This window comes from Cebus imitator, unplaced genomic scaffold, assembly GCF_001604975.1.
Source record: "Cebus imitator isolate Cc_AM_T3 unplaced genomic scaffold, Cebus_imitator-1.0 Scaffold280, whole genome shotgun sequence".
NCBI lineage: Eukaryota > Metazoa > Chordata > Mammalia > Primates > Cebidae > Cebus > Cebus imitator.
This window is the reverse complement of record NW_016107595.1, coordinates 787,560-807,460: the sequence shown is the minus strand read 5'-3', so window position 1 is coordinate 807,460 and position 19,901 is coordinate 787,560. Positions and strand designations below refer to the sequence as shown.

General features: G+C 47.8%; 1 protein-coding gene across 7 annotated transcripts in view; it reads right to left on the bottom strand.

Annotated features, from left to right (window-relative positions):
* Positions 1 to 7,105: 7,105 nt before the first annotated feature.
* NWD1 (NACHT and WD repeat domain containing 1) overlaps positions 7,106 to 19,901 on the bottom strand; it is an 87,573-nt gene continuing 74,777 nt past the window's right edge. For 5 of the 7 annotated variants that reach the window (XM_037728741.1, XM_017501203.2, XM_017501199.2 and 2 more), the window contains 5 exons: positions 18,563 to 18,717; positions 16,024 to 16,300; positions 12,815 to 13,365; positions 9,592 to 9,697; positions 7,106 to 7,557 (listed from right to left, as the gene is read on the bottom strand). In XM_037728741.1, coding sequence (XP_037584669.1) covers positions 7,256 to 7,557; positions 9,592 to 9,697; positions 12,815 to 13,365; positions 16,024 to 16,300; positions 18,563 to 18,717 — 1,391 coding nt within the window. In that variant the 3' untranslated portion in view covers positions 7,106 to 7,255. The other 2 variants (XM_017501200.2, XM_037728742.1) reach the window with 2 other exon arrangements.

Here is a 19,901-nt window from a genome sequence, read left to right as displayed (position 1 = left end):
AGCGTGAGCCACCTTGACTGGCCCATTATTTCTTGATGATATGCTAAACAAGGGGTGGATTATTCGCACCTCCCCTTTTCAGACCAAGTAGGGGAACTTCCTGACATAACCATGGCATCTGTAAACTGTCGTGGCGCTGGTGAGTGTAGCAGTGAGGACCACCACAGGTCACTCCCGTGGCCAGCTTGGTTTTGGTGGGTTTGGGCCGGCGTCTTTACTGCAACCTGTTTTATCAGCAAGGTCGTTACGACCTGTATCTTGTGCAGACCTCCTACGTCGTCCTGTGACTTGGAATGTCTTCACTGTCTGGGAATGCAGTCCAGTGGGGCTCAGCCTCATTTTACCCAACTCCTATTCAAGTTGGAGTGGCTCTGGTTCAAATGCCTCTGACACCAGCAACCTATTAGTCATCATCCTTGAGGGCTAACAGCCCTGTCCCACAGTGCACCTCTCCTCCCAGGGAGCGTGGATTCTACTCAAATCTGTTTTCTCTCAGATGATCAGCAAAAGCCCTCTTTCATTTTGTCACCAGGCTGCAGTACAGTGGCACGATTTCAGCTCACTGCAACCTCTGCCTCCCAGGTTCAAGCAATCCTCCTGCCTCAGCCTCCCAAGTGGCTGGGACTGCAGGCATGTACCACCACACCCAGCTGATTTTTTGTATTTTTAGTAGAGATGGGGTTTTACCATTTGGCCAGGCTGGTCTCAAACTCTGACCTCAGATGATCCGCCTACCTTGGCCTCCCAAAGTGCGGGGATTACAGGTGTGAGCCACCACGCCCAGCCGAAAAAAAAAATATTTTTAAAGACAGTCTGAGTCGGAGTCTGAGGTCAGAGATGAAGCAGCAGACAAATCAATGCCACCGGCCTTGAAGAAGGGAGCAGCTGTTCTGCAAACTCTGCCTATGGAGAGGGGCAGCTGAGGTCTCCACTCCTATAGCTTCAAGGAGCTCAATTCTGCCAGGAATCGGAAGGAGCTTGGATGAAGACCCTGAGCCTCTCAACGAGAACCCAGTCCAGCTGACACCTAATGAGAGCCTGAAAAAAGAAACCAGTCATGCCATGCCCAGACTCCTGACTTGCAGAAGTTCTAAAAAGTGGATGTTGGCCAGATGCGATGGCTCACGCCTGTAATCCCAGCAATTTGTGAGGCTGAGGCGGGCGGATCACCTGAGATCAGGAGTTCCAGACCAGCCTGGCCAACATGGTGAAACCCTGTCTCTACAAAAAATACAAAAATTAGCTGGGTGTGGTGGGTGCCTATACTCCTAGCTACTCAGGAGGCCGAGGCAGGAGAATCACTTGAACCCAGGAGGCGGAGGTTGCATTGAGACAAGATCGTGCCATTGCTCTCCAGCTTGGCAGACAAGAGTGAGACTGAGTCTTAAAAAAACAGCTGGGCGCGGTGGCTCACGCCTGTAATTCCAGCACTTTGGAGGCCGAGGCGGGTGGATCATGAGGTCAAGAGATCGAGACCATCCTGGTCAACATGGTGAAACCCCGTCTCTACTAAAACTACAAAAAATTAGCTGGGCATGGTGGCGCGTGCCTGTAATCCCAGCTACTCAGGAGGTTGAGGCAGGAGAATTGCCTGAACCCAGGAGGCGGAGGTTGCGGTGAGCCGAGATCGCGCCATTGCACTCCAGCCTGGGTAACAAGAGCGAAACTCCGCCTCAAAAAAAAAAAAAAAAAAAAAAAAAAAAAAAAAAAAAAAAAAAAGAAGAAGAAGTTATTTAAGTTGCTAAGTGTGCAATAATTTCCTAAGTACTGATAGAGAATGAACACACCTATGAAGTATACTTGTCAAAAATGCCTATCCTGGGCCAGGTGCAGTGGCTCACGCCTATAATCCCAGCACTTTGGTAGCCCAAGGCAGGTGAATCACTTGAGGCCAGGATTTTGAGACCACCCTGGCCAACATGGCGAAACCATGTTTCTCTTTTAGTGTCTCTACTACAAATACAAAAATTAGCCAGGTGTGGTGGCTGTAATCCCAGCTGCCTGGGAGGCAGAGGCAGGAGAACTGCTTGAATCCAGGAGGTGGAGGTTGCAGTGAGCTGAGATTGCACCACTGCACTCCAGCCTGGGTGACAGAGTCAGATTCTGTCTCAAAAAAAAAAAGTCTATCCCGTGATAAGGATGTGTCAATGTGCGTTCATCCATTATAGCAAATTCACCGCTCTGCATTTGTTAGAGTGAGGGATGTTGGGGGGGGGGGCTGCGTATGAGTGGGGGCAGGGAGTAGATGGGAAATCTCTGCACCTTCCACTTAATTTTGCTGTGAACCTAAAACTACTCTAAAAATAGAAAGCCTTTATGAAAAATGTTTACCCTAAATTTAATTAAGCTTTAAGACCAAGGGTAGGCATATATACATATACGTGTGTGTGTGTATATATATATATATATATATATACACACACATGCACACACACACACACACACATATATATTTTGGTAAAGGGCCAGATTAGAAATATTTTTGGGCTGGGCACAGTGACTCACACCTGTAATCCCGGCACTTTAGGAGACTGAGGGAGGCAGATCACGAGATCAAGAGATGGAGACCATCCTGGCCAACATGGTGAAACCCTGTCTCTACTAAAAATGCAAAAATTAGCTGGACATAGGGGTGCACGCCTGTAGTCCCAGGTACTTGGGAGGCTGAGGCAGGAGGATCACTTGAACCCGCAAATCAGAGGTTGCAATGAGCCGAGATCACACCACTGCACTCCAGCCTGGGCAACAAAGCGAGTCTCTGTCTCAAAAAGAAAAAAAAAAGATAATAAAATATTATTTGTCTTCCAAAAGAAAAAATGTAAGAAAAAAAGAGAAAATATTGTTAGTTGTGGTTACTGAGCTTTTTGGCACCCCTTAAATTTTTTTTTTTTCTTTTTGAGATGGAGTCTTGCTCAGTTACCCAGGCTGGAGTTCAGTGGCACAATCTCGCTCACTGCAACCTCCGCCTCCTGGGTCCAAGCAATTCCCCTGTTTCAACCTTCCAAGTAGCTGGGACTACAGGCGCATGCCACCGTACCCGACTAGTTTTGTGTGTGTGTGTGTGTGTGTGTGTGTGTTTTAGTAGAGACGGGGTTTCACCATGTTGGCCAGCATGGTCTCGATCTCCTGACCTCATGATCCACCCGCCTTACCCTTCCAAAGTGCTGGGATTACAGGCATAAGCCACCGTGCCCAGCCAAAAAAAAATTTTTTTTTTTTTTTGAGACAGGATCTCACTCCCTTGCCCAGGTTGGAGTGCAGTGGTGCGATCATAGCTCATTACGACCTTGATCTTCTGGGTTTAAGTGATCCTCCCGCCTTAGCCTCCCGAGTAGCTGGGACTGCAGGTGCGCACCACCATGCCCAGCTGCGGGAAGCAAAAAAGTTCCTCTTCATGGCCAGGTGCGGTGACTCACGCCTATAATCCCAGCACTTTGGGAGGCCGAGGCGGGTGGATCACGAGGTCAAGAGATCGAGACCATCCTGGTCAACATGGTGAAACCCCGTCTCAACTAAAAATACAAAAATTAGCTGGGCATGGTGGTGCGCACGCCTGTAGTCCCAGCTACTCGGGAGGCTGAGGCAGGAGAATTGCTTGAACCCAGTAGGCAGAGGTTGCGGTGAGCCGAGATTGCACCATTGCACTCCAGCTTGGGTAATAAGAGTGGAAACTCCGTCTCAAAAAAAAAAAAAATTTTTCCTCTTCAGTTTCCTTTCTTGTTCAAGAGTAAATCATAAGTGTGCTAATAACTCTTTGATAAGCTCTATCCTATGTAGCTGTTAGACATGCCATGCTTACAGGCACATAGTACATTCTACGTCCTTGTACTTTAACCAAGATATCTGTGCTGGATGTGCTCACAGGCATGTCCCAGCTCTCCATTGCTTTTACCTGTTTAGAAAAGTTTTAAGTTATTAGCCAATCAGTTTAGATTGTGAGGTCTGGCTCCAGCCAACGGAGATCAGACACAGCAGTAAGGGCAACCCCAAATGCGTAAGGAATAAATTTGTCTGTTTTCCTTTGTTCTTTGTACTCTCGTTCCAAGATGGCTAGTGAGAGTACCCTTCCTGCAGTCCAAGAGGTAAAGGTTTCATTGCTGAAAAATCCTTTGTCTCAGTGCTAATTTTTCTTTGTGGCACTGAACATCTATTTCCAACACCAGCTAATTTTAAAAAAAATATTTTTTTATAGAGATGGGGTCTCAAACTCGTGGACTCAAGTGATCCTCCTGCCTTGGCCTCTCAAAGTGTTGGGATTACAAGCATTGACCAGCCAAGTGTCAAGCTTTCTTAGCAACCACACTCTTTTTCAAATGAATAAACACCCCGAAAATCCCCAATATAAGCAATAATTTGGTGTAGCATTTTATTAGTAAAAGTTATTTCCAATGTTCGAATTAGGATTTACCTACAAAACAATTGATTCTCGCTGAGGCTGTTGAGATGGACACAGATATTTAAAATCAGAATTTGTAAATGAAATCTTTTTTTTTTTTGAGACAGAATCTCGTTCTGTCACTCAGGCTGGAGTACAGTGGCTCCATTTCAGCTCACTGCAACCTCTGCTTCCCAGATTCAAGCAATTCTCCTGTTTCAGCCTCCCAAGTAGCTGGGACTACAGGTGCACACCACTATGCCCAGCTAATTTTTGTATTTTTAGTAGAGACGGAGTTTCACCATATTGGTCAGGCTGGTCTCGAACTCCTGATCTTGGGTGATCCACCTGCCTCAGCCTCCCAGCGTGCTGGGATTATAGGCATGAGATGCCACACCCGGCCTGTAGATGAAATCTTAGGGGGTCTCAACATCCACTTTATTTCTGCATTGAGCAAGCCCTTGATTCACAGAGAAGCAGTGGCAAAGAGTAGCTGATTTTTTCAAGAACTCCCTTCACAATTCAAATGGGCTCTTCGGTTAAATGAAAATGGCAGAAAAATCCTAAATTATTAGGTTGGTGCAAAAATCATTGTGGTTTTTGCCATTACTTGGAGACAGAGTCTCACTGTCACTCAAGCTCAGGTGCAGTGGCGTGATCTCGGCTCACTGCAATCTCCGCCTCCCGGGTTCAGGCAATTCTTATACCTCAGTCTCCCAAGTAGCTGGGATTACAGGCACATGCCACCACACCCAACTAATTTTTGTGTTTTTAGTAGAAATGGGGTTTCACCATGTTGACTAGGCTAGTCTTGAACACCTGGTCTCAAGTGATCTGCCAGCCTCAGCCTCGCAAAGTGCTGGGATTACAGGTGTGAGCTACTGAGGTTTTTGCCATTATTTTTTTGAGAAGTCACAATCCTGGCTCACTGGGACCTCCACCTCCTAGGCTCAAGCGATTCTCCTGCCTCAGCCTCTCAAGTAGCTGTGCCCACCGCCACAGCCAGCTAAGTTTTGTATTTTTAGTAGAGATAGGGTTTCACCATGTTGTGCAGGCTGGTCTTGAACTCCTGACCTCACGTGCTCCACCCGCCTCGGTCTCCCAAAGTGCTGGGACCACAGGCATGACCTTGTGTGGCTGTTTTTTGGTATTATTTTTAATGGCAAAACCCGCAATTACTTTTTGCACCAACCTTAGTAATCTTCAACACCTTAAAAGCTGCTGCCCAATACATCCAAGCATACATTTTAACATTACAGTTTAAAATATTTTTAAATGAAATATGACACTAACATTTGCAGAACTGCCAAAACCTGCCTTAGAAACCTGGTTTGGAAAATGAATGAGTAAGATAGGAGTAAGGTCTTGTTCAGCTCAAAAGCCTCTGTTTCTATGGTTGCTTTTTCTGAGACTCTGTCAGAATTTCACAGAGGGGAGGAGAAATAGCCACTTTAAAGATTTAGACTCCCCTAGCATTAAAGCAAAAGCCTGAGAACACTGAGAAGGCTTTTAGAAGGCTGTGGGCAAAGAAGAAAAATCCACTTAAGTGAAAAGAAAACAATTTGACTGTTGAACTTGCATGAGGCAGATGGTTCAAAAGCAAAGCAGGGAGATGTCAGCAGCTCTTCCTACTCCCAAGAGCCTTCAGTTTTTAAGATGAAAAAAACCACATCTTTATCCCAAAAGTTCTGGAGCCAGGGAATAGAGATGGAAGAACTATAGCACGTTGATGGTTTACTGCCAGCTTGAGCCTTGAAGTCAGCTCATTAACCAAAGACGCACTTGTCAAATGCCCTATAGATACAAATTAAACCAATCGCCAACTTTAAAAGGCAGAAGATTTTTGCATAAAAGTCTGGATATCTGGCTTTGCTTATTACAATTGAAAGCACTGATGGAAGAGGGCCGGTTTTGCCATGGCGATTCTGGGCTAGAGTCAGGCTGCTCACACCCACCCAAGGCACAATCTCTGCCTTCCACAGGCCCAGTCTCCATCTCACCCTGCTGCTCACTCAGGTGTATGGAAGTACCTAGATTAGTCACTAGCTCCTGTGAGCATTTGAGTGTGGCACCTATGGAAGAGATGGTTGTGTTTTGGAGACTGAAATTGGAGTAAAGTCTAACAGGAATGGGACAGAAGGCTTGCTCTTAGATCCCTTGCACCTTGGGCTTGTGACCTGAATTAAATCATAACTACTTCTGCAAGGCTCAGTTTCCTTATCCGTAAAATAGACGCAGATACTCCTGCCTTCCCTAAAATATGGGCTGTGATGAGGATCAGATCACAGTATCTAATGCTTTATAAACTGTAAAGTTCTGTGGTCCACATCAGTGGTTTGTTCTGTCTCACATTCATCCATTCCCCCTTCACCTGGTACCAGAACCCTAGTTTGGGTCTCAGGAATAATCTTTTCTATTTTCACTCCCAGTGGTGGACATTGGGTCAGTCCAGCCAATTAGAGCTCTGCATTCTTCCAGAGATAACAGTTGGTTTAGGGCTAGGCATATGGGCCAACTGGTACCAACAAAGTGGAGGCTGGGACTGTAGGAAGAGAAGCTCTCTTTTCTGCTGAAATTGGAGACAGCAGCATATTGGCCACCATGTTGCTAACTTGGGGTGGCAAGTCTGAGAACGAAAATGACAAAGATTGAGGCTTCTGCTCCTGCCAAACAAAAAGAAAGAAAGAAAATGACAAAGAGAAAAGAAGAATGGAAAAAAATGGGAAGAGGCAAGGTCCAGGTCATGTAATCTGAAGCCATGGGTCCAAATATACGCCAGCAAACATATTCTTTTTGCTTTAACCAGATTAAATGGGGTTAAGTCATTGGAGCTTATACCCCCACAGGGTTGTTTTTTTTGTTTTGTTTTGTTTTGTTTTTTTACACTATCAGGCAGACTTGTGAACATTTGTTTGACTTGGATTCATTTCCTTGGGCACTCTCTGACTCCAAGTCCTGGGATGCTCCTGCAGCTGCTGCTAGCGCCTCTCTCTGCCTGGATTTGACCATCCACACTGCCTTCTTGAAGTTCTTGTGAGGGTCCTGCTGTGATGCTCTTGCTAAAAGGCACTGGAAACGCTCTCGGATCAGATAACCATGCCTGGTGGGGGCAATGAAGCCACTGATGGTTGGGATGATTCTGTTTACCACAGCATGGACAAACTGGACTGTCAGTAGGGTGCCTGTAAGGGTGAAGAGAAGGACACAAATGAGAAAAATGGGGTGTAGAGGTCCAATCCTATACATTCTAGAGTTGGCTGCATGGGATCAGATTCCTGTTATGCCCCTTATTAACTTTGGCATGACATTTATCATCCCAAAGGGTCCCTCTTGCTTTATCTGCACAATGGGAATGATAACAGATCCTACCCCTGCCCAGAGGGATTTTTGAGATTGGAAGGCATCACGCAGGTCATGTGTTTAATACAGGTTTTTGGCCCAGAGTAAGCTCAGTAAATATTATTGTCAAAGGAGAAGGAATAGAGATTGTGAACTGGCCTAGGATGGGCTTTTAAGGCCACAATCCTCAACCTTCAGCTTCTGAGCCATCTGTACTTTATACCGGTTATATATATCTTTGCTACAGCATGCTATACTACAATGTATTATAGTGTTATAGTTTACTGTGTATCAAATTACAGTACATTCGACTACAATGTATTAGGCTCCACCTGACATTCATTCAGCCACTTACTTCTTTTGTGACCTGGGGCAAGTCTCCTAACCTCTCTGAGCCTCAGCTTCTTCATTGTCAAACAAGGATAGCAATGATATTTATCTCCTACCAGTATCATAAGGGTTCAGAGAGGTAATACACAATGAGCGCCTTTTCCATAGGAGAAAGTGTAAGAAAGTGACAAAGGCATACTGAGATCAGGCAGATCAACTTCAAACCTCAGCCTACTAGTTACTCACTGTGTGACCTTGGACAAGTCGGCCAGCCTCTCAGAGCCTGTTTTTGCTCTGTAAAACGGGAGTGAGTGTTGAGAAAGTTAAATGACTTAAGGACAGTACCCAGTATACAATAAATGTTAGGTTTTTTTTTGACAGGGTCTCACTGTGTTGCCCAGGCTGGAGTGCAGTGGTGCTATCATGTTTCACTGCAGCCTTGATCTCTCATGCCTCGACCTCCCATGCTCACTTTATCCTCCTGAGTAGCTGGGACTACACACATGTGCCACTATGCCTGGTTAATTTTAATTTTTAAATTATTCATATTTTTATTTCTTAGAGATGGGGTCTTGCTATATTGCCCAGGCTGGAGTGCAGGGGCTATTCATAGGTGCAATGCCACTACTGATCAGCACAGGAGTTTTGACCTGCTCTGTTTCCGACCTGGGCCGGTTTACCCCTCCTTTTTTTTTTTTTTTTTTTTAGAGACAGGGTCTTGCTATGTTGTCCAGACTAGTCTTGAACTCCTGGGCTCAAGCGATCCTCCTACCTTGGCCTCCCAAAGTGCTGGGATTGTAGGTATGAGCCACTGCACCTGGCCAATGTTAACCCTTGCTAAGACCTTAGCATAATACTCAACAGACCAAAAGACACGGTGTTTTCCAAGTGGTTGGTCTTTAAACAGGCTGCTTCTAAAATGTATAAGGCCAGGGGGGAAAGAATGAATTAAGACCCACATCCTAGAAGATACAATATATAAACATTGCAATTCTAGGGAATAAACTATTAAATAAAAAACATGTCATGTTCTTCTATATTGATGAAGGAACCTTCACAAACACCTGGAAGGCGGGATCAGATTGAGAATTCTTGGGCTCCTCAGGGTTCTATGCTGGAATGTAGTGATGTAAACAGCCCCCTGCTACTAGTGACTTGACCCTCTTTTCTTCTCACTCTTCCCAGCTCCATCTCACAACCAGCTGAGACACCCAAACTCCATCCACACCACCCCATGGCTACTCCTGAGCCCAGAAGTGCATACACCAGGGTCACAGTGTATCTCAGAAGGATGGCTGCATGCAGGAAGCCTGTGCATGCCCTAATGAAAACTGAAGGCTATAGAGGGAGGGAGTTCTTGAACTCCAGAGCATGGGTCTAGAAGAGGGATTGTGGGCCCATTGCCTTTGCATGCAGACACCTTCCTAAAAGCTGAGGAATGCAGCTCGAGGTGGCCAGAGTGGGGCCCTCTAATACCCAAGACCCAGGTCAGAGCTTTTTATCTCCAGATCGAAGCTCAATCCTGCCATAAAAGCAAAATGACTCACCATCCAGCACACTCCAGACAAGTATGGAGCGATCCTTTAAGCCCACGTATACGTACTTGTCATCCTTGGAGAAGCAAGCACATTGGACCCCTCTGCAGTAAGAACTCTGTTGAAAACAGACAATATGTTCTCTCTTTTTTTTTGGGAGATGGAGTTTCACTCTTGTTGCCCAGGCTAGAGTGCAATGGTGCAATCTCAGCTCACTGCAACCTCCGCCTCCCACCTCCCAAGCAATTCTCCCGCCTCAGCCTCCCAAGTAGCTGGGATTACAGGCATGAGCCATGACACCCGGCTATTTTTTGTGTTTTTAGTAGAGACGGGGTTTCACCATGCTGGCCAGGCTGGTCTCCAACTCCCGACCTCAAGTGATTCACCAGCCTCAGCCTTCCAAAGTGCTGGGATTACAGGTGTGAATCGCTGTGTCTGAGCCAGACAATATGAACTTGATTCCAAACTGAAAGACACCCAGGAAACCTGCCCCAAGGAACCAGACCTTTTCTCTTTTTTTTTTTTTTGAGACAGGTCTGACCCAGGCTGGAGGGCAGTGGTGCCATCTGTGCCATCTCAGCTTGACTACAACCTCCACCTCCTGGGTTCAAGCTATTTTCCTGCCTCAGCCTCTCAATAGCTGGGATTACAGGTGTGTGCCACCACGCCTGGCTAATTTTTGTATTTTTAGTAGAGAAAGAGTTTCACCATGTTGCCAAGGCTGGTTGCAAACTGAGACCAAGTGATCTGCCCATCTTGGCCTCCCAAAGTGCTGAAATTATGGGCGTGAGCCGCTAGGCCCAGCGTGTGTGTGTGTGTGTGTGAGTGATGGAGTCTTGCTCTGTCACCCAGGCTGATCTGAGCTCACTGCAACCTCTGCCTCCTGGGTTTAAGCGATTCTCCTGCCTCAGCCTCCCAAGTAGCTGGGACTACAAACTCCTGCCATCATTCCCAGCTAATTTTTGTATTTTTAATAGAGATGGCATTTCACCATGTTGGCCAGGCTAGTCCCAAACTCCTGACCTTGGAACCAGGCTTTGAAGCACCCCACAGGGGGATGGATCCAGTGAAATCCTGGAGAGATGAACAGCACAGATGTTACCCCAATCCAGGCACACCTCCATAGAGGTTGGATAGAAAGGTTTAGAGACATTTTGCATTGGAAAGGAGCAATTGCAGGATTCAATTTCTTTTTTCTTTTCTCGTTATTGTTTTTTTCTGAGAGTTTCACTCTTGTTTCCCTGGCTGGAGTGCAATGGCACAATCTTGGCTGAGCCAGATTGTGCTCAGCAACACGATCAGATTGTACACTGCAACCTCCACCTCCCAAGTTCAAGCGATTCTCCTGCCTCAGCCTCCCAAGTAGCTGGGATTACAGGTGTGTGCCACCACGCCCGGCTAATTTTTGTATTTTTAGTAGAGACGGGGTTTCACCATGTTGGCCAGGCTGGTCTTGAACTCCTCACCTCAAGTGATCTGCCTGCCTCAACCTCCCAAAGTGCTGGGATTACAGGCATGAGCCACAGCCCCCGGCCTTACATGGCATTCTTTCTTTTTTTTTTGAGTCAGAGTTTTGCTCTTGTTACCCAGGCTGGAGTGCAATGGCGCAATCTCGGCTCACCGCAACCTCTGCCTCCTGGGTCCAGGCAATTCTCCTGCCTCAGCCTCCTGAGTCGCTGGGATTACAGGCACGCGCCACTATGCCCAGCTAATTTTTTGTATTTTTAGTAGAGACAGGGTTTCACCATTTTGACCAGGATGGTCTCGATCTCTTGACCTCGTGATCCACCCGCCTCGGCCTCCCAAAGTGCTGGGATTACAGGCGTGAGCCATCGCGCCCGGCCCTTACATGGCATTCTTAAGCAGCAGCCCTTGCCATTTATGGGGCATCAGGGAAATGTCAGGCGCTCTCCAAGGAGCAAGGGAAACTTCAGTGAGCAAAACACAGAAAAAAAATCTTTTGTGGGGCTGGGCACAGTGGCTCATGTCTGTAATCCCAGCACTTTGGGAGGCCGAGGTGGGTGGATCATGAGGTCAGGAGATCGAGACCATCCTGGCCAACATGGTGAAACCCCATCTCTATAAAAAAAAAAAAAAAAAAAAAAAAAAATATATATATATATATATATATAAATAAAAAAAAACCCTTTTGCCCAGACAGAGAGAGCTCACTGTGTCTCCCCAACTAGTGGAAAATGGCTTCAGGACATGGGATAGTGTCTCCCTCGTCACAGCTGCTTCCTCGGTAATAAAAAGGGGGCTGGCAGAGGCTGTTCAATAAATACCAGTTGGATAAAGAAACAGCACAGAGCCAGGATTACGGGGAAGAGTGAAACAGTCTCAAAGGGGTGCAGCATTTGATCCAGTTTTTACCTATAATGTTGACATTTTGTCTGCATGAAATTTTGGTATTCATTTTAGATTTTTTTTAAATATTGCATTAAAATATTCTTTCTTGGCCAGGTAGAGTGGCTCAAACCTGTAATCCCAGCACTTTGGGAGGCCAAGGCGGGCGGATTATGAGGTCAGGAGTTCGAGACCAGCCTGACAACATGGTGAAACCCCCATCTCTACTAAAAATACAAAAATTAGCCGGGTGTGGTGGTACACACCTGTAATCACAGCTACTTGGGAGGCTGAGGCAAGAGAATCACTTGAACCCGGGAGACAGAGGTTGCCGTGAGCTGAGATTGTACCACTGCATTCCAGTCTGGGTGACAGAGCAAGACACCATCTCAAAAAACCAACAAACAAATGAAAACGATAACAAAAACAAAAAACTTTGCTCCTGAGACAAATGCCTCACTTTCTTTTCTTTTCTTTTTTTTTGAGATGGAGTGTCTGTTGCCCAGGCTGGAGTGCAGTGGCATGATCTTGGCTCACTGCGACCTCTACTCCAAGTTCAAGCAATTCTCCTGCCTCAGCCTCCTGAGTAGCTGGGATCACAAGCATGCAACACCAGGCCTGGCTAATTTTTGTATTTTTAGTAGAGACAGGGTTTGACCATGTTGGCCAAGCTGGTCTCAAACGCCCGATATCAGGTGATCCACCCACCTCAGTCTCCCAAAGTGCTGGGATTACAGGGTATAAGCCTCTGCGCCTGACCAAGTGCCTCACTTTCTTCACCTTAGTCCCACCCAGGTCGATGGCCCATGGCGTGTACTTAGTAAATGGTAACTGTCTATTGGTTTTCCAAAGCCTGGGTCTAGGAAACATGGGGAGGCAGGCCACGCACCGTGTAGCTCATCTCGAATTTCCGCTTGCATGCCTGTAGGTCCCAGAGACACAGCAGGGCATCCTCAGACCCACTGGCCAGCAGCTGCTCCTTGTGGCTGACCTCCACACACGTGACTCGGCTCCTGTGGGCCTCCAAGGGAAACGCTTTGGAATTTGCACACTCGTAAAGAAAGAGGTCCCCGTTGGTCATGCTGTAGATCACGCGGTAGTCCGTCAGAACGGCCACATTGGAGATGGTCTCGGGCGGCTGGGTATAAAAGGTATACCTTGGGCCATCGATGAGCGGGCAGGGGTCCCCGGGGCTGATGTGCAGCACCAGGACGATGTTGTCATAGGCAATGGCCAGGCGGTCCTCATGCTTGCTCAGGGACATGCAGCTGATTGCTTTCCGGGCCTCGGGAGGGGGAATGCATATCACGTCCTGCCTGGAATTCAGGGGGAACACAAGGACAACCCCCGACATGAGGCCAGTGAACAGGAGCTTGTGCTGCTCAGCGACCTCCAGACACCTGACCTCACTGGAGGTGTCCAGGGAATATTGTTCCTCACCTGGCAGGAAGAAAAAATGAGAATTACTCATACTGAGAATGAATCTCAGCGGCACTGCTTCCCTGGCATTCTTTTTTTTTTTGAGACAGAGTCTTGCTCTGCTGCCCAGGCTGGAGTGCAGTGGCACCATCTTGGCTCGCTGCAATCTCCGCCTGCCAGGTTCAAGCGATTCTCCTGCCTCAGCCTCTCGAGTAGCTGGGATTAATTACAGGCATGTGCCACTATGATTGGTTAATTTTGTATTTTTAGTAGAGAGGAGGTTTCTCCATGTTGGTGAGGCTGGTCTCAAACTCCCGACCTCAGGTGATCCTCCTGCCTCAGCTTCCCAAAGTGCTGGGATTATAGGCGTGAGCCACTGCGCCTGGCTTGGTGATCATATTTTTAAGGGTTTAAAAAATGTTTTTTGAGACAGTTGCTCTGTTCACCAGGCTGGAGTGCAGTGGTGTGATCACAGCTCACTGCAGCCTCCAAATCCTGAATTCAACTGATCCTTCTGCCTCAGCCTCCTGAGTAGCTGGGACTCAGGCACCTGCCACCACACCCTACTAATTTTTTTTTTCAGATGGAGTTTCACTTTGTCACCAGGCTGGAGTGCAGTGGTGCAATCTTGGCTCACTGTAACCTCTGCCTCCCAAGTCCCAGCGATTCTCACACCTCAGCCTCCTGAGTAGCTGGGACTATAGGTATGTGCCACCATGCCCAGCTAATTTTGGGGTATTTTTAGTAAAGACGGGATTTCACCATGTTGGCCAGACTGGTCTCAAACTCCTGACCTCAAGTGATCCACCTGCCCTGGCCTCCCAAAGTGCTGGAATTACAGGCATAAGCCATCGTGCCCAGCCTATTTATTTTTTAGAAATGGAGTCTCACTCTGTTGCCCGGGCTGGAGTACAGTGGCATGATCATGGCTCACTGCAGCCTCACCCTCCCAGCCTCAAGCGATTTTCCAACCTCAGCCCCCCAAGTAACTGGGACTATAGGCTCCGGCCACCACGCCCAGCTTATTTCTGTAATTTCTGCAGAGAGAGGATTTCGCCATGTTGTCCAGGCTAGTCTTGAACTCCAGGGCTCAAGCAATCCTCCCACCTTGGCCTCCCAAAGTACTGGGATTACAGGCATGAGCTACCACGAATTGTCCCATCTTGAAGCAAGGGGACCAGACTTTCGTACTCCTATATCAGACTTTTGTACTCCTGGGGCCATTTCAGGGGAGGTGGTCACATCCCCCTGCCATTTCCAGATAAGAGGCTTCTTTCATCAATTCCCAGGAGTAACATGAAGGTGTGGCACCCTTGGGTCTTTGAGAATCAGACAGTGAGGGATTTCTGAGTTTCTCACCAACAGTACTTGGCACAGTGCTGCTGGGGGGGTAGAGGTATAGAAACTCCTTGTTAATGGCGGGGCAGTGGCTCATGCCTGTAATCCCAGCACTTTGGGAGGCCGAGGTGGGTGGATCACCTGAGGTCTGGAGTCGAGACCAGCCTGGCCAACATGGCAAAACCCCGTCTCCACTAAAAATACAAAGCTTAGCCAGGCGTGGTGGCAGGCAACTGTAATCTCAGCTACTTGGAAGGGAGGGTGAGGCAGGAGAATTACTTGAACCCAGGAGGTAGAGGTTGCAGTGAGTTGAGATCACACCACTGCACTCCACCATGCCTGGCTTTTTTTTGCTTTTAGAGACAGGGTGTTGCTCTGTCACCCAGGCTGACATACAGTGGTACAATGGCTCCCTGTAGCCTCAACTTCCCAGGCTCAAGCGATCCTCCTGCCTCGCCCCCCAAATAGCTAGCATACACCACTACAAGCATACGCCACTACAAGGATACACGACTACATCCGGCTAATTTTAAAATTTTTAGTAGAAGCAGCGTCCTCTCATGTTGCCCAGGCTGTTCTTGAACCCTGAGCTCAAGTGATCCTCCTGCCTCAGCCTTCCAGAGGGCTGTGATTATAGGTTTGAGCCACTGCGCCCAGCCGGATATTAAATGTCAACATCGGATTTGTAGGGACAAACTTCCAAACTGTAGCAGGGTGACAGGGAAGTGATTAGATCAGGAAGGTGGGGACTTCGTGAATAGGATTAGTGCCCTTATAAGAAGGGACACAAGAGATTTCTCTCTCTTCGGGGATGCATTGAGAATGGCCATCTGTGAACCAGGAAGCAGGTCCTCTTCACTAGACGCCAGAGCTGCTTACACTTGGATCTACAACTTCCCAGCCTCCAGAATGCTGAGCAATATTTGTTGCTTATGCCGCCCAATCTATGGGGATATTTTAAAAATTTTTTTGAGATAGAGTCTCACTCTGTCACCCAGGCTGGAGTACAACGGCGCAGTCTCAGCTCCCTGCAGTCTTTGCTTCCCAGGTTCAAGCAATTCTCCTGCCTCAGCCCCCTGAGTAGCTGGGATTGCAGGCACGTGCTACCACGCCAGGCTAATTTTTGAATTTTTAGTAGAGACTCAGTTTCGCCATGTTGGCCAGGCTGGTCTCAACTCCTGACCTCAAGCAATCCATCTGCCTCAGCCTCCTAGAGTGCTGGGATTACGGATGTGAGCCACTGTGCCTGGCCTTTGGGGATAATTGGTTACAGCAGCCTAAACGAAGACAGACAGCTCCAAGTCTTACCCACAAAAATGGCCATACTTATACCTTACCAACCTTCTGCCAAGTCCCAAATAGTGACTTTGGTTTTGTCCCCAATTTTGGGGAAGTAGACGTAGCTTCCATTGTGGGACACTGCGGTGAGGCCGGTGCGGTCCAGAAACGGCGCAGGGGCCCGGGGCCTATGAGCATTGCTGAGATCCCAGACCTTGAAAGACGAGGACTGCCAGGAAGCAGATGCCACCAAAGCCCCACAGCAGGCCAGCAGGCTCACAGGGGCCCCGACGCCTTCCAGGATGTCCAGCAGGGTCCCCTGTTCTGACAGACTCCACACCTGGGGATGCACAACAGGAGGGCAGATCTGACGTCCTCCGTGGACAATCGTAGTTCAGAAATACGCTTCGTCCCATTCATACACCTAAGGTGAATTTCAGGCTGTAGTTCAAGGGCCTTCACATCTTCCCATCCCTTTAACTTCCTCAGGCTTGAACCCAGCAGCTACCAGAGCAGTTCTCAAAGTGTGTTCCAGGGAACCCCTGGAGGATACCCTATAAACTTTTTTTAGAGGGTCTGGGAGCTCAAAACTTTCAATTTTTAAAAAAATATTTATCCTAGCCAGGCACAGTGGCTCATGCCTGTACCCCACTTTGGGAGGCCAGGGTGGGCTGATCACATGAGGTCAGGAGTTCGAGATCAGCCTGGCCAATATGGTGAAACTCCATCTCTACTAAAAATGCAAAAAATAGCCAGGCATGGTAGCAGGTGCCTGTAATCCCAGCTACTTGGGAGGCTGAGGCAGGAGAATCACTTGAACCCGGGAGGCAGAGGTTGTAGTGAGCCAAGATCACACCACTGCCCTCCACCCTGGGTGACAGAGCAAGACTCTGTCTCAAAAAAAAAAAAAAGAAAGAAAATTATTCTGATTTTTTGGAGATAAGGTCTTGCCTTGTCACCCAGGCTGAAATGCAGTGGCGTAATCACAGCCCGCTGCAGCCTCGACCTCCCAGGTGCGTGTGATCCTCCCACCTCGGCCTCCTGAGTAACTATGACTACAGGCACGAGCCACCATGCCTAGCTAATTTTTTAGTTTTTATTTTTGTACAGACAGAGTCTTGCTATGTTGCCAAGGCTGATCTTGGACTCCTGGGCCCAAGTGATCCACCAGCCTCAGCCACCCAAAGTGCTGGGATTACAGGTGTGAGCCACTGTGCACAGCCTATTTGTCAGTTTCTTTAAAATTGGAAAAAATCGATCTAAGAAGGAGAAAAAAAAAAAAAAAAGAAAAGAACTTTGGGCCAGGCACGGTGACTCATGCCTGTAATCCCAATACTTTGGGAGGCTGAGGCAAGTGGATCACCTGAGATCAGGAGTTCGAGACCAGCCTGACCAACATGGAGAAACCCTATTTCTACTAAAAATACAAAAATTATCTGGGCATGGTGGTGCATGCCTGTAATCCCAGCTACGTGGGAGGCTGAGACAGGAAAATCGCTTGAACCCGGGAGGCGGAGGTTACGGCGAGCTGAGATCGCACCGTTGCACTCCAGCCTGAGCAACAAGAGCGAGACTCTGTCTCAAAAAAGAAAACAAAACAAAAACAGGAACTTCAAGAGGTGTGAGACTAAAACACAGCAAGATCTGCTTTTTTTTTTTTTTTGAGATGGAGTCACTCTGTCGCCCAGGCTGGAGTGCAGTGGTATGATCTCGGCTCACTGCAACCTCAGCCTCCCAGGTTCAAGCGATTCTCCTGCCTCAGCTTCCTGCGTAGCTGGAGTTACAGGTGCATGTCACCACGCCCAGCTAATTTTTTGTATTTTTAGTAGAGATGGAGTTTCACCTTGTTGGTTGGGCTGGTCTCAAACTCCTGACTTTGTGATCTGCCTGCCTCAGCCTCCCAAAGTGCTGGGATTACAGGCGTGAGCCACCGTGCGGCAAGATCTGCTATTTCACCACGTACTTTCCTCGCTAGCTTGGACAACTTTGAACTTAAATTGAGAATTTTTGTCCCCCACAACCCTGCTCCACTCTGAAAGCTCAAATCTGCCTCAGAGGTTTGAGGCTCAGCTTGGAATGCCACCTCCTTTGTTGGACATTTCAGTAATTCCCACCCAGGTCTGCCACTGGGGCTGAGGATACACCCTCATATCCTCTCAATGAACTCACCTACTTTGCCTGCACTCGTTTTTTTTTTTTTTTTTGGTTTCTGTATTTTGCAGCCAAAAATCCCCAAAGAATCACATTGTTGGCCAGGCTCAGTGGCTCACACCTGTAATCCCAGCACTTTAGGAGGCTAGGCAGGCGGATCATGAGGTCAGGAGATCACAACCATCCTGGCCAACATGGTGAAACCCCGTCTCTACTACAATACAAAAATTAGTTGGGCATGGCGGTGCGTGCCTCTAATCCCAGCTACTTGGGAGGCTGAGGCAGGAGAATCGCTGGAACCCACGAGGCGGAGGTTGCAGTGAGCTGAGATCGTGCCACTGCACTCCAGCCTGGCAACAGAGCAAGACTCCATCTCAAAAAAAAAAAAAAAAATTACATTGTCTATTCTGGAGTCGGAGGTGAGGATGAAGGGTCCTGGGTTTCCTCTCACCTGAACAAGAGCATCAAGGGACCCCGTGATGATCAGGTTGTTCTCAGTACCAAAAACAGCTGTCTCCACCGTGTCCTCGTGTTCCAGATCCGCGGCCATGAATCGGTGAAAGCCCCGAGAGTCTGCCAAGAAGATCCGCACCAACCTTCCGAAGCCTGAAACGGCAGGAACCCGGGTTATAGCTCTCATGCCTGGAGGGGGTTGAAGGTGATTCCTTCCATCAACAGAGATGTTTTGTGGGAAGAAAGTTGCCCAGGTGCCATGGCAAGAGACTGAAGGCACAATCTGTCCCAGCATGATAAACCATTACTTAGATACAGCAATCATACCAAATATATTTACTGTTACTTAGTTATAGCAATGACACCAAATAGACTTAAATACAATCACATAATCAATTATATAATCAGTCTTATTACATTATTATTCTCTATTATTGACCTTTGTTTTAGTATTATGGTGTAGCAACATTTTTAGCCTTATAGTACAGAAATAATTGGGTGAAATATAATTGGGAACTGAAGGGAAATCGTGAGAAGTGATCAGGAGATGAGAGCAAATGCCTTGTGGTAGCGCCAGTGCCTGGGGAGGTGCCCGTTGCTTAGCAGGCCATGAGGGGAGTTTCCCTTTCACTGGGGAGTTCAGAGAACACTCTGCTCCACCCAGCTCTCAAGGAAGGTCTGACACTAGCCGGGCCGGCCCGCAGACAGCCAGGGGCTTAAATGCCTCTCTGCAGTGCTGTGCTCCAATGGTCACCATCCTTGTCCACTTTCATGTTCCGCTTTCCCACACGATGCTCCCTTGTAAATTCTTAGAAGTTGTGAGAAGTAAGAATAGAGGAATCCTAAAAGCCTTTGATCTCTCTGATAAATGCATAGAAAAATACTGACATATGTGCCTCCCCTCCTTGCTGCGGCTACCTGAGAGTTAGGGGCCCCCTATACCGTAACAAGTGTGGCCCCCCATATTGTAAGAATGTGATTTGCTTGACCCCTACCAATCATGTCAGGTGAGTCACTCTCCTGGCCCTGCTCCCCTGCCTTGTATTCTATAAATATCAGCGCATTCTGGCATTTGGGGCCACTACTGGACTCCATGCCTTGGTAGCGGTGGTCAGCTGAATTCTTCTATCTCTGGGTCTTGTTTCTTTCTTTCCTGCAATCTGTGATCTCTGCACACAAAAGAACACCCACTATACCCTGCAGGGCTGGACCCTGCAATGTTTTGGAGGTGGGGCATGGTGGTTCATTCCTGTAATACCAGCACTTTGAAATGCCAAGGCAGGCAGATCACTTGAGGTCAGGAGTTCAAGACCAGCCTGGACAACATGGTGAAACCC